Source organism: Plasmodium fragile, assembly GCF_000956335.1.
Source record: "Plasmodium fragile strain nilgiri unplaced genomic scaffold supercont1.17, whole genome shotgun sequence".
Classification (NCBI taxonomy): domain Eukaryota; phylum Apicomplexa; class Aconoidasida; order Haemosporida; family Plasmodiidae; genus Plasmodium; species Plasmodium fragile.
In genome coordinates this window covers 92,067-105,769 of record NW_012192597.1, presented here as the reverse complement: position 1 = coordinate 105,769, position 13,703 = coordinate 92,067, and the positions used below count along the sequence as shown (strand labels likewise).

The window sequence follows — 13,703 nt, the reverse complement described above, 5'->3', positions numbered from 1 at the left end:
TTTTTTTTTTTGGGAAGATCTGTCTTTTGTTCCCCCTCCGCTTTATACAACTGGTTGGGACTTATAGATCAAATTTGTTTTATTAAATCGAACCCCGTTTTTTTTTTTTTTTTTTTTTTTTTTTGGCTAGCTCCAATTGTTCATTCGGCGTATCGTTATAATCTGTGCTTGTGTTACAAATGATGTCTGCCTTCGTCAATATGCGTGCATACCCCTGCTTATGCATGTGAATGTATGTTTATATGCACTTGATGACGTAGATGGGAAACTGGGAGGAAGTGTTCCCTTTTTTGTTTTTGTCAATTCGGAAGGTCCCAAATGTATTGTGGTATGGATTTCCTTGACGACGTGCTGGTGATTAAAAAAAGGCATCATGGCACAAGCGTGAAGACGCGTATGCGTACAATTATGCGGCTGTATCTACGCGGACACGCATCAGTGCAACCATTCAACCAATATAGCACACAAATGTTGAAAGATTGAATTCGTTAAAGCTAAATAACAAGGACATTGTGCAAATGTTAAAAAGGAAGCGGAACGGAAGTTTAATTGATGAAATTCAAACTGCATACACAAACGGGAAGTTAAAAAGAAAAATGGGCAGAACAAAACGAAAAGTAAATAGAGCAAAAGGCCAAATGAGCAGGGGAAAAAGGAAAATGGGTAAAGTATAAAGAAATATTTAAAACCGAAAAAATGTCTTTAATGCAGAGAGGGCGCACAACCTCGTTTGTCAGATAAAGTCGCGCAGGGGGGCACCTGGGCAGATGATTGATCAACTGGTTGCAACTCTTCTGGCTGCACCTTAACACATGGTTGCACAAATGCAAATTATTAAAGAAATAAAATTATGGCCTCATTTTTACGTATGCACAGGAAAACTGATTTATGTGCGCGTGTGTATTGGTGTGTGTGAAAGTGTGTGTACGCCCGTAGGTATCCTTGAAGATGATGCAATGTGGGCAATAACCAGATCGAAAATAAAATAGTAATGAACGAAATCAAACAAAAAGTAAAACACAACGAATGGAGCAAAAAACAAATGAACATAAATACATCTGCACTGTTTTAGCAATGTCGATTTTTTTTTTTTTTTGTTTAATTTTTCCCCATCCACCAGAAGAGCATCAAACTACTCGTTGTAAAACTATCCGTTTTGTGTATTGAGCGTTTAAACAGCTTCTCTTAAATACTGAGCAACGGTTGCAATGGTGACGACAGAGCGTTAGGGTTGCACGCTTTGTGGCATGAATACCCCTGTTAAAACTAACACAAAGCCATATTTAAAAAAAATGCATAAATAAACCAGTTCTGCAAAAATTTACTCGGTAAGCATATAAAACGTTGCTTGTAAAAAGAAGGAAAAAATCCCTCTTCAAACATAATGTGTGGCTCATTTAATTAAAATTTGTGTTATATGCTATTGCCTCTTGAGTTGTCTGATTAAGGATTAATTTGTAATGCGTTGTCATGTGTGCTTTTTTTTTTTTTTTTTTTTTTTATACACCCCTCATTGTGTGATGAGAAGACTACTGTGTGAGGTAAAATGTTTCCAACGTGAAAATCGGCTTCTACATTTGGAGAAAAAGCGGAGAAAAACTGCCATAAGTTAACGTGATGCCCACGACGTAGAGGGGCCAAGCCATTCGTGCGCGCTGCAGAGCTAGTTAGTCACTTTTTGCAGCTATTTCTATTCTCCCCATAGCTAGTCGGTTAGTCCATTTAGGTATTTCTACGCGTTCTGAAGGTACCTTGTGCCCGCATTACACTAATTTGAAGAGCTTCCCTTCCTCATAATGTGTCCACAACGGATGCATTCACTTTAAGGGTGGACAAACAAAAGGGAGAAAGACTCCAGAGAACAAGTGTTACTCTGTCACTTTGAACATGAACATTATACATGTGTGTGCGTCGTGGCCTGAATTCCATTTACCGTGCACGACAGCTCAAATAGCAGTAACAGAAAAAAAAAAAAATGGCATACACACGAAAACGCATGATGATGTGTTCCATTGCTGCTCATTTTTTTTTTTTTTTTTTTTATACACCCCTCATTGTGTGATGAGAAGACTACTGTGTGAGGTAAAATGTTTCCAACGTGAAAATCGGCTTCTACATTTGGAGAAAAAGCGGAGAAAAACTGCCATAAGTTAACGTGATGCCCACGACGTAGAGGGGCCAAGCCATTCGTGCGCGCTGCAGAGCTAGTTAGTCACTTTTTGCAGCTATTTCTATTCTCCCCATAGCTAGTCGGTTAGTCCATTTAGGTATTTCTACGCGTTCTGAAGGTACCTTGTGCCCGCATTACACTAATTTGAAGAGCTTCCCTTCCTCATAATGTGTCCACAACGGATGCATTCACTTTAAGGGTGGACAAACAAAAGGGAGAAAGACTCCAGAGAACAAGTGTTACTCTGTCACTTTGAACATGAACATTATACATGTGTGCGTCGTGGCCTGAATTCCTTGTCCGTGCCCGTGGCGGGGAGAGGACCCCACCCATTGGCATGAGCGTATGTGTACACGTGAATAAATTTACACATGTGCATTTAACAATCGGATGGTAGGCGTAAAAATACACGAGAGTAATCCATCTAAAATAAGCAGAGTTTAAGTGATAATTTGTTCATTCAAAGACAGGATGCGTTTCTCCATGTGAGAACAAGCATATATAATGTCAACCGGTTTGTCTTATCCTTGACGTTATACTGAATTTTCGCTTGGGGAAGAGAGTCCCTAGAGAAAGAAAGGGGACTCTCATGAATCGCCCTTTTTGCAGGCATCTTTGTGGAGAAATCGTTTCATCATCGCTGGTAGGGGGTGTAGAAGTGTATGCACAATGGTACATTCATTTTGCTAAATCAATGGTTTGGCAAAAAAAAAAAAAAAAAAAAAAAGGAATAAAAGGATACCTAAATTATGCTACACTAACTCCTTTCTCGTAGAGGAAACAAATGAACACCCAAATGATATATATTAACACATACATGAATCTGTAATGGATAGGAAAAACAGTTTTGCAAAAGGAAAATAAGTTTATCCCTTCTTATGACAACACGTTCTCTTTTTTTTTTTTTTTTTTTTTTTTTTTTTTTTTTTTTTTGTTCACGAAAGTTACGCGTAGCAAATAAAATGCAGCCACACATTACTCGTTATGTGCTAATAGTGCCCAGCGAATAGGGTGCCCCTTTGACTGTTCAGTGTTGCCATTTGCAAAATGAAAGGGTGTACCAGCGGCCATGGCTGTACAAACCAACAATTAAACCTTTGACAAATGGGAAAAAAAAAAAAAAAGAAATTAAAAGAGGGCAGTGAGAGGCCAGAGGAAGTCCTGATCAAGTGTGAAGGAAAGAGTGTACAAAATGATCTGCGATGTGTTATCATTTGTACCCGCCATGGGCCAAGAGGGCATTCTAAGTATTATCTGTACAGTTTACTACACCATTGGATGTTTTGTCCTCCTCCTTTCTTTCCATGTCAAATCAATAAATGAATGGTCTCTCCATGGGAAGAATTTGTACATCAAAGTGGAAAAGGGTGAAACGCATGGGGAAAAAACGCACTCTACATTTTCGAAGCTGAGGAGAAAGATAGACCAAATGACAATTTCGAAAAAGCACTTTGCGCATTTTTATGTGATCGGCTTGGTTGTCAATTCTGTGCTGCTCATCTGTGTAAGCTGTATTTGCTGCAGCTGTGCAGAAGCGCACATTCGTACAAGAGCACATGCATGAAAGCATGCTCATGTGAAAGCACACACAAATGGGGAAATGCGTACGTGGAGGCATATATACGTTACATTCCTTACACATGCGCTCTTTTGCTTCTTTTCCCTAGGACCTGCGTCAACGTGGCGGGAGTGAACAAACCGGTAATGCACATCCAACGAACTCTTTTCTTCAACATAGGAAGAATATTAGAATAGCACATGAGGGTGTATACACGTGTTGGTCTAAGAATGCTGAGACGAAAAGCTCCAAAGGATGGACACCCCTAATTTCATCGCTGCAAGTGTGTTATTACATATGATGACGTTTTTCTTTTCTTTTCTTTCCTTTTTTTTTTTTTTGTTGTAGTCCTGCATTGTATGTCCATAACGAACGTTTTGCTTCAAGTTCAGTTGATCAGGAGGCTACTGGAGCAGCTGTTCGTCGTAAGGACGACACCGAAATCGGTCATGCACGTTTTTTCGTACCTTTTGGGCGTAACGTAATGAATGCTGATGGGGGAGGAGAGATCATAGCCAAAGGGAAAACACCGGGAAAAACCTTACGTGGAACACCTCCATAGTCTGATGATACACTGTCGCCAAATCACCTAGCCATATGAAAAAAGAAAATTAACACACCTTCTCTTTGCCCTCCCTCCCTTCAGCTTCTACCTTGTGACGCCCTATTCCCTCCACAATAATGAGAAAAGGGAGTATACAACAGTAGGGTTAATCCCAGTTGTTATGTTCCTTCTGGGGACATTAATTCAGGTAAGTGTCCTCCTCGATGGATAGGTATCCGATTTTGATAATTAGTATCTTCTCCCATTTTATCTAAATGGGGTTAGACATATGCATATAAATTTGCAGATAAGCACACAGTGATGCCTACTCTTATGTATTATTTTCTGTTCCCTACGTCAGTATGATTCCCATGTTCGCTTGGCGAAGCTTCGTCCCAAAGGTTTGTTAAGAAATTGAGAGCAAAGTAGAAAGTAGGTATATTTGAATGTACACGCTGTAAAAGAAAGCAGCATCTGATTCCATTTCGATTTTATCCCTTTTCTAGGACCAAAGAATTTAGACAGTCCGTACAAGGTGCCGCACGGGGGCCTCTTCTACTTTGTGAGCTGCCCACATTATTTTGCCGAAATTTTAATCTACCTGTCCTTTTTGCTACTGAACTGGAATTTCATCAGGTAAGAACTTGAGTGCGTGACCGAAGCGAGCATGCACAATAGGAAAAATAATATAGAGCGGAATTACATCAAAAGTGCGTAGCGCGACACGATTTTTTCCCTTTCCTCCCATCCATTGTCCTTAGTCTGCTTAGCTGCACCTTCGTTTGCCTAATTTTGATCAAAACTGGTAACTCACATTTCAACGATGCGCGCATAAAGGGGGGGCTCCTGTTTATACAAAAAGCACCTTAAGAGTGGTTCATCTGCGTGTACGAGTTCCTATCCCCACTTGAGGTCGTCACCACATGAGTGTACTTGCCCCTCTTCCCGAACTAGGCTTGCAAACGCACAAATGGTATCTCAGAACAGCTCGAGAAGCATATCCCAAGTAAGACAAAATGGGTAGACGCCCAATCAGTTTTAATTTAAAAAAAAAAAAAAAAAAAAAAAAAAAAAAAAAATTTATTTCTTCTCAGACAAAGGAAGGCCATTTTCCCGTATATCTTGTGAGCACGACCAAAATGAACCTGTCGAATTGAAGATCATATAAAGAGTGGCATCATTTTTACACAGCGTGGATGGTTTGGACGAGCGCATTTTGTTATAAAATTGTTTTATTCCACTATGCCGATCCGAATGACACCTTGCCGTTACAGCCATTTTAATTCCTATTGCAATTTGTGAGGACACTTCGTGACATCGGTTCGCATTTATTATGTTGTACCGAACTGTTCGTAATTTTCAGCGTCGATGTTGCTTCTCAAAAAAGCTGCGTGATATGTTTAAATGCGGGGAGGGGAAAAAAAATGTTCCAGTTGAACATCTCCCCTTGTGCAAAGCCTACATGTAATAAAATACAACAATTTCGTATCAAATGCAGCTTGTAAGGAAACCCTTTATGTACACATAAACGAAGTGGTCTCACTTCATTGTACGTACATGTGCTAGCAGCCGATAGGGGCACCTACGTGTGTGGAGCCATTACGGGTGCGATAAATGCTCCATTGTTGTTGAATTTGTGTTTTAAGGTCATAGTCCCCCCATGACGGAGGAGACCCCCAAAATGGCGAACTGCACAAAGAGGATTTTTCCTCCATTTTTGTTTAAACAAATAGGTGTATATACAAATGGGATGATGAGCATGGTTAAGAAGCAGATGTAGACAATAATTTGACAAAACGGGTTGTTAACAAAATGGTCAATTCCACATCAGCACAGGGACATGCACTGGTCGATTAGGGAATTCATGTCGACGCCATTCGGAAGGAGCTTCTCAGGCAGGGTGATCGACTGACAACACATTTGGCACATGTCTGTAAGGCACTCTTCTTTATTAGCATCACTTTCACATTCCTGTTTTAACTCATCATTAGGAGAGTCAATGCAAGACTTTTTAAGGAAGTTAAGAATTTCCGACGTCTGCACAATTTTGTCATCTAGCTTTTGGCATAGCTCAACACAAGTTTGGTTATCCTCCTTCTCAATTGAATCAATATTTTCACAGCAAAAATTGCAGAAGTTATTTTTGCAATCCGAATTATCTTCCTCTCCGTGTTGATCACAGTAAGCCATTCGATCAACAATAGTTTTGTGTGTAGCGCAGTAGTGAATGTCTCGCTTTACAACGTCATCATTTTTATCTTCAAATGAATGCTTTTCAATTTCTACATGGTTAATTTGGCCAGCTGAAGTATCTTCCCCTGTTGTATGGTCAACACGGTTCTGCAGTTGTGTGTGTCCTTCCAATGTATCTTCTTTCACTGTCGAAAAAAGAGGCATCATACTTTCAATTCCTACGGAAGGAGTAGGACTATATGGCTTGAAATCAAAAGGGTGTATGAAAATATGACTAAAGGCAATTTCATTACAGTTGTGTGATGTGAACCCGACTTGCTGTCCTCCTTGTAGATCTAAGCCGATTAAACTAAAAATAGGATAAGTCATTAGACCAGTGCCCATATTAACGTTAATGTCGGAGGAGGTAAACGATATGGTGATGCGATTCCAGGTGTTTTCTTTATATCCGGATATGATCGATTTGGCTAGTAGATGGAATGTTCCATTCACATTTTGTCTTAAGCGGGTAAAATTGGGTCCTACTTCTAGCAAGGTGTAATTTTGAGAGTCTACAAATTTGAAGACTGCACCTACTATACCACTGGTGCATTTAGGATAGATAGAAAAGTTGAATACTCCCGATTCGCATATTTTTTTTTGTAAGATAGCAATAGAAGGTATTTCATTTTCCGTGTCTTCTCCTTTCATATTGGAGTTTTGCAAAATGACTTGTTTTTCATTTGCTACATTTGTGGCATAGTTCCAGTTGGATGGTCCACCTATCACATTTTCTGGATCGAAAACGCTGTAGGACTTATTAAATTTGCCGAGGAAAAATTCTTCATATACGTTACAAGTCAAGGGGGAGACGTTTTTATGTGCGCTTCCTCTAGACAAGCACTCAACAGATTCAACTGTCGGGTTGGTGAACTCCGCAGAGTTGATTCCATATGTGTAGAACCCTACTGTTCCGGCTGAATTAAAGTCATCATTTACAACCATATCAGGGGTGGGTAATTCGTATTGAGGACCACTATTTCGCATGATACTTATTTTTATTTTTGCCCCAATGCATTCTATTCTAACGGCAAACCAGGTATTCTCATCAAATCCGGCATCCGTAATAATGGCTAGTTCTGTTGGTTCGTTATTTTCAAATTTTAGTAAACGTTTAAACCCAGTGGAAGGAGAGTTGTTCATCTCTAGCATGTAGTAGTTATACTTGTCCTGTGCTCTGAAAATGATTCCTACCGATCCTGTGCCCTTCACATGAATATACGTGGAAAATACAAAATCATAGAATGACTTATATCTTAAGAAGGCGTAGCTTCCGGAGAATATATCATTTGTAGTGGTGTCATTCACATCCATCAGGTTAACTACCCGGGCATTCTGAGAGAGTGTGTTTCCTGTCATGCCTTCCTCAAGTGGATTATCTGAGATGTCCCATTTTCCCCGTTGTTGTAGTTGCACAGAATTGATTATTTCAAAAACGTTGTATAGATCTTCCTTTCCGATTGCACCGTTCAATTTCCACGAGTCGAATTCCTTTTGTCTGAGCCTTTCATCTATTAGTGCTTCCAATTTGTACTTCCTCTTTTCCACCTCGGATGTTATTTTGGACGTTAGCAATTTAATCGTGTGTGATACTCTCTGTACATCTTTTAACGTCTCGTCGGATAAAAGTTCGATATTTTTTTCAAACATTTCCGTGGGCTTGAGATATCTCCTGGCATTGGAAATGATGCTAATGGCTTGTTTATTTATTAAAGCTAGAAACGTTGGGTCGGTACTTCCAACTTGCTTATTAACAATGGTGACCAAATCGTTTATGGCATCTGCAGTGGATGGGTCTACATAAACGTTTTCTTTTTCCTCTGTGTCATCTCCAATATTTTCCATTTCGAGAAAGTTGAAGTTGTAGTGCAGGTCAGAGTTCCCAGGACATTTGGGTGGTACATTGAACAATTTGAACGCAACTTGTTCATTCTCGCTAGTGTAACTTTCTGAAATTATTCCATTTTGAAAAACGCCTTCATATTGTGCTAACGCGTTCACTACTCTAAGGCGAATTAGATAATGCTTGTCGTACACACCCGCATGGATTGCCGCCAGACAGATGGAACTTTCATCAGCGTATATGTTTGATTCTCCCCCGATGACCGACTCTTCTGTTTCCCTTTCTAAGCAGTCATGGGGACACTTAATTAGGTACTCATTGCCAACCATTTTTTTAATTTCGCTATTTTCCTTTAGGCTCGTTTTGCAGTTTAAGTTAACAAATGGTTCGGGCAAATTGATGGAATTTACATTATCTGAGCAGACAAATGCTGACATTTCTGAGTTGGAAGAATCGAAGAAGACTACTCCTTGGCTGTTTAACCCAAATGTGTTTCCTGTTGGTGTCCCATGTTTTGAGACGATAGCATGGACGTTTTCTTCAAAATCTAAGGAAAAAAATAGAGACTCGTTTTCGTCCTGATCATTGCCCTTTTCTTTGCTACTTCCTCTGATAGCTAGTGGAACAGGGTTCTCTATACTTACATCCATCATGCGAAACAGATTCTTAAGCGCATGCAACTGACTCTCGTGGTGTAATTGGATAGGACTCAAGCCATAAATCGCGCACACATTTTGCACGTCCTTTATTTTGTTAATCACATTCGTGTCTACCGATGGGACGTAGTAAGTAGCGCCAATTTTCATATCACAGTAAACTCGTAGGAGATTTTGCGAACAGGCAGGTAGAACGTAGTAAAATCCTGAAGGGGAACTAGGTAGCGTTTTCTTCAAATGAAAACAATCATCTGCTGCATTTTCAGGAGTCTGTCCCAATTCTGTCGTTGAAGTAGAATAATTGGAACTGAAGGAATTTCTTCTGATAATTTTCTCTGATTCGTTAATAACATGGTATATATTTTTCAGCACCACATTTTTTATGTTGGTTATATCGTTATGTAGTTTTTCCTTTTCATTTTTACATTTTTTTAGTTGAGGATTTAATTTCTGAATTTTCAATGCTTCGCTTTGTATCTTCTCTGCGTACTGCTGCAGTTCGCCATCTAGTCGTTTGAGTTCTTTCCCTTCCTGCATATTTACTTCGGAAACGAATTCAAAGAAGTACTTGTCCCTCGCATCTTCAGAATCTTTGACGGTGTCACAGTCCTCTACCACGGATTTTACTCTGTTGGTATATATAGACAATTTTTTTATACCATAAAATAAATTTTGTTCCTGAGAAAACTCAGGATTAGGAGCCATCAATTTGATCTTCACATACTGTCCTTCAAAACTGTGTAAGTTATTAATTGTACTACTCAGAAAATTTGCCAAGTTGCTACTAACTTCTTTGAAGTTCTGTCCATCAATACTTATCATAATTGAGTATTTGGTAGCTGGAAATTTCCAGTCAATAATACATTTTTGCAGTTTGTACTTACTTCCTAGGTTAATATTAAAATAAACAGAATCTGGAGCTGTGTCTATGCTAAATGGTTGTGAGAGCCAAAATGTGTCCAAGTTCCCGTCGACAGCTTTATCTGTGGAATATTTTTTATCTTCCCTGGATAAGGTAGAATCCGTTTGTTTATTTAAGGCTACATCTATGCTACCCGATTTTGAACCATCTTGAGATAAACAGAAATTCCCATCTCTTAATATTTTTACCTGATTATTTGGTAGTAACTGCCAACTACTACGCCCGTCGTTGTGTTCCAAACTGGCATTGCAATCTTCCATTGTTATCCTCCCTCCATTGGCCGTCATGTTGTCCTTCAAACTGATGCACAAATTAGTCACCGGGCTGTATATCTGATTTTGTGCATTCAATTTCCATAGGTCTCTTCCATCTAGATAAGACATGGCCGTGATGCACCCGTCCAGCACTACCTCGTTCGTCTCGTCTACTTGTAGACACAGATCTTGCGTCACGTTGCTCATTCCACTTTGTATCCTGAGCGTTGGGTCCCTCGATCCAAGCACGTTTACAAACTTAATGCCGAAATATCCGTGGATCGGGAGTCTCATGTTCAGCTTAATAGACTTCGCCACCACCACGTGGTTGAAGATGATATTCTGCACAACATTGCCTGTGGGGGTAGGGGGTTCGGTGTTATAAATTCGGTGTTGCCGCTACTTCGATTAGTTTTAGCGGCCAGGGTAGCGTGAGAATCTTATAGTGGTTAGGGAGTAAATTTTTCCGCTAATGTTGCTTCCACCTTCGAACATTACTGCTCCGCAACAACTTACCCGCTCGGGACTCAATGACCTGATAGGGGACGACCTCTTCGTAAGGCTCGCTCCCATCGTAGCTAGCTAAGACAGAGACTTCCCCAGGGCAATATGCCCAATGAACGATGATTCCGTTTAAAGATCTGACATTTTTTAAATGCCCCGTCCACGAAATGACTTCACTGGAAGTGTGTTTCCCTTCAGAGCACCAATAACCTGAACCCCTAGTGAGCGCGTTATCTGCGCCATACTGAGGTAGCCCATTTTCGCCGATGCTCGCAAAGGTTGATGTGGACTCGCAGTTGTCAAACTTGAAAAAGGTGTTGCTTATGTCATTTTCACCTTTCACCAAAAGGAAGCACAGCACGGAAAGCACCAGTGCGTGGAGAAAAAACACTTTTGTCATAGTTGTATTGTCAGTAGCGAGCTCGGGGATGAGTCAAACGGACGGAGAGCAACAGCGAAGCGGCAACGAAGTGGAAACAGAGCTGAATCTAAGCAACAATTACGAAACAAGGAAGCAAAGAAACAAATAAAAAAAAAAGTTATATACACTTACAGACACCCAGGCGTACGAGCAAAGAATTTGGACAAGCAAATTTAGTAAAGGGAAGAGTTAAAATATTTTTACTCAAGTATAAAAAAAAATGTGAACAAAACAAGGGACAAGCTTAAAACCTAGAAAGGGATACACCTTTGGTGTCTTAAGTGAAACACTTGAAAGTTCATTAATATGTCCAGCGGGTGAGACAACTTATGTTGTGGGGTGTTAGAATGAATAGCGCCATGCGCAAGGGGAACTAAAAAAAAAAGAAAAACAAGGCAAACATACATACAAACGGCAGACAAACAACAGAAACACAAACAAAAGAAAGACAAATAAACAAATTTGCGCACAGGGAATTGTGAGTTATTTAAGAAACTGCACGAACAGGAGACATAGGTGTGAGCGCGTTCCTCTGTGTAGATATGAATACGAGCAAGCATTCGTTGAGATAACAACAGGTCTTTGATCCATTTATGGAAGCTACATTTCTGTGTGCGTTTTAATGTGCACCTTCCTTTTCGATTAAAACATTGTTAGCATGTGTACGCGTGTGTGTGTGTGTTTTTTTGTTTTTTTTTTTTTTCCTTTCTTAGTGGCGTGAGCTTTTTCCTTGTATGCACAATGTCCCTATAGAAAAGTACACATTAACCTTGACCTTTAATTTTTTTTTTTTTTTTTTTTTTTTTGTTAATTTCAGAACATACACGTAACGGAAAGAAAAAAAAGAAAAAAAATTATACATATGCATACACCTGAATACAAATATCCTGGTCAAAAATTGCAACTTTGTGGTTTGTCTACACTGGGGGCTGCACTTCCAAATTTTGAATAAGACGATGCACCGGATTTACGTTGACCACATAAATACAAATTGGATGCACGAATAGTTAAAAAGAAAAAAAACATGACAGAGTACAAAACGGAAAAGCGGCGCAAGAAAAGGGCCGCAGTAGGAAGATACCTTATAATAACTCGCAAACATTTTGAAACATCCTTTTTCTCTACAGTGAAAGAAATTTTTACCTGTTTCCGTCCATGTTTTGGATATCGTATGTTTACTGAGCAAATGTGAAATGCCGGAGGGGTAAGCCAGTCAGGTGTATTTTTTCCTTTTATACATGCGCGTTTGCTGTATATATAAGGCTGTAGAGACAAGATAATTTTGCATACTGCTGACTTAAAAACGCATTTGCGAAAAAAGTAGGCGTTATTTTTAAACAAGAGATGAAAAAAAAAAAAAGTTTTCAAATGTAGAAAGGACACCATGAGGGATTATAAAATTTTTTTTTTTTCTACATTTCATTCTGACCAGCTGTATCATTTGACTCTCAAAAATGTAGCGATTGCTAAATAGCGCTCAAGAGATTTTTGCCTTGAAATACGTACACGTACAATAAGCGTACACATCGCTGCGCGCATTGAAAGGAGCCATGCTTCGCGGAATGAGAGTGCGGCGGTGTTTTTTAAGTGAACGCTTGGGCGTGCTGGTGAGATGCGAAAATGGCATGTTAATAAAATATCATATTTTAAAAATGGCATGTGTTCAAATGACACATCCGCGCTGCCAACTTTTTTTTTTTTTTTCCCTCCCCCCAATGAGCGCATATAGCATGACGTACACAGTGTGATGTAGCCAATTCTTTTCGCATAGTCCACTTCGGTAATTTAAAAAAAAAAAAAAAAATTATCATTATTAAATGTTTAAACAAAAATGTGGTATAAAACATTTTCTTGTTACACTTATAAATTTCCACATGTTTTTATTTAAAATGGAAGTGACCCATTTTAAGCGAATAGATGATGTTTCGCATAACTGCTTTGGTCCAATTTTCCCATTTTTTAAAAAAATAGAAATTCGCTGTTTTTTTTTTTTTTTTTTTTTTCGTAAAATAAAGAAAAAAGCGGAGCATCCAAATGTTGTGTGAAAAAAGAAAAAAAAACTATTTTTCAAAAATGCATAGTATACATAATAGTGTATATTATTCAGTGAAAAATGTAAACAATGCTATGCAAAATACATATGTGTAATACACGTTTTTTGTTTTGGGAAAATTTACGCGATAGCGTTTTGGATAACATAGTACGAAGGAAAAGGAAAAAAAAAAAAAATGTATTTGAAGGATAAAACTATAGGATGCATAACGCTTGATGAACCATGTCGATTTTAATTTTTCACAGTAGAGTGACACGTAACTTTTTTCATGTAACTTCTTTCGTGCAACGTTTTATGAGTGACCTTTTCCACGTAACTTTTTATATGTGACTTTTTTTTTAATATTTATGGGTTGATCCTCACGGCATCGCGCACGCAACGCGCATTCATGTAGAAAGGTGTGCATGTGGATAAGTGCATACATAAGACGCGCGTACACCCCGGTACAAGGTAGCATAAGCCACTACACGGCAGCATAAGCTAGTACAAGCCAGTTAACCGCGTTGCCCCCCTTGAGACACGCATTCGCGGCGCAAATATGTAATA

The 13,703-nt window shown here is 39.2% G+C and overlaps 2 protein-coding genes across 2 annotated transcripts; one reads left to right on the top strand and one right to left on the bottom strand.

Moving 5' to 3' along the window:
- Positions 1-3,362: 3,362 nt before the first annotated feature.
- Positions 3,363-5,142, top strand: AK88_01870 (uncharacterized protein; the record flags this gene model as incomplete). The annotated part of the gene is made up of 7 exons (XM_012479505.1): positions 3,363-3,674; positions 3,838-3,871; positions 4,077-4,209; positions 4,375-4,480; positions 4,634-4,673; positions 4,779-4,908; positions 5,034-5,142. 7 exons carry the CDS (start codon positions 3,363-3,365, stop codon positions 5,140-5,142), a joined length of 864 nt encoding a protein of 287 aa, XP_012334928.1.
- A 957-nt stretch (positions 5,143-6,099) lies between these two features.
- On the bottom strand, positions 6,100-11,083 carry AK88_01869 (uncharacterized protein; the record flags this gene model as incomplete). Its single annotated transcript, XM_012479504.1, has 2 exons — positions 6,100-10,535; positions 10,696-11,083. 2 exons carry the CDS (start codon positions 11,081-11,083, stop codon positions 6,100-6,102), a joined length of 4,824 nt encoding a protein of 1,607 aa, XP_012334927.1.
- Between the last annotated feature and the right edge of the window lie 2,620 nt (positions 11,084-13,703).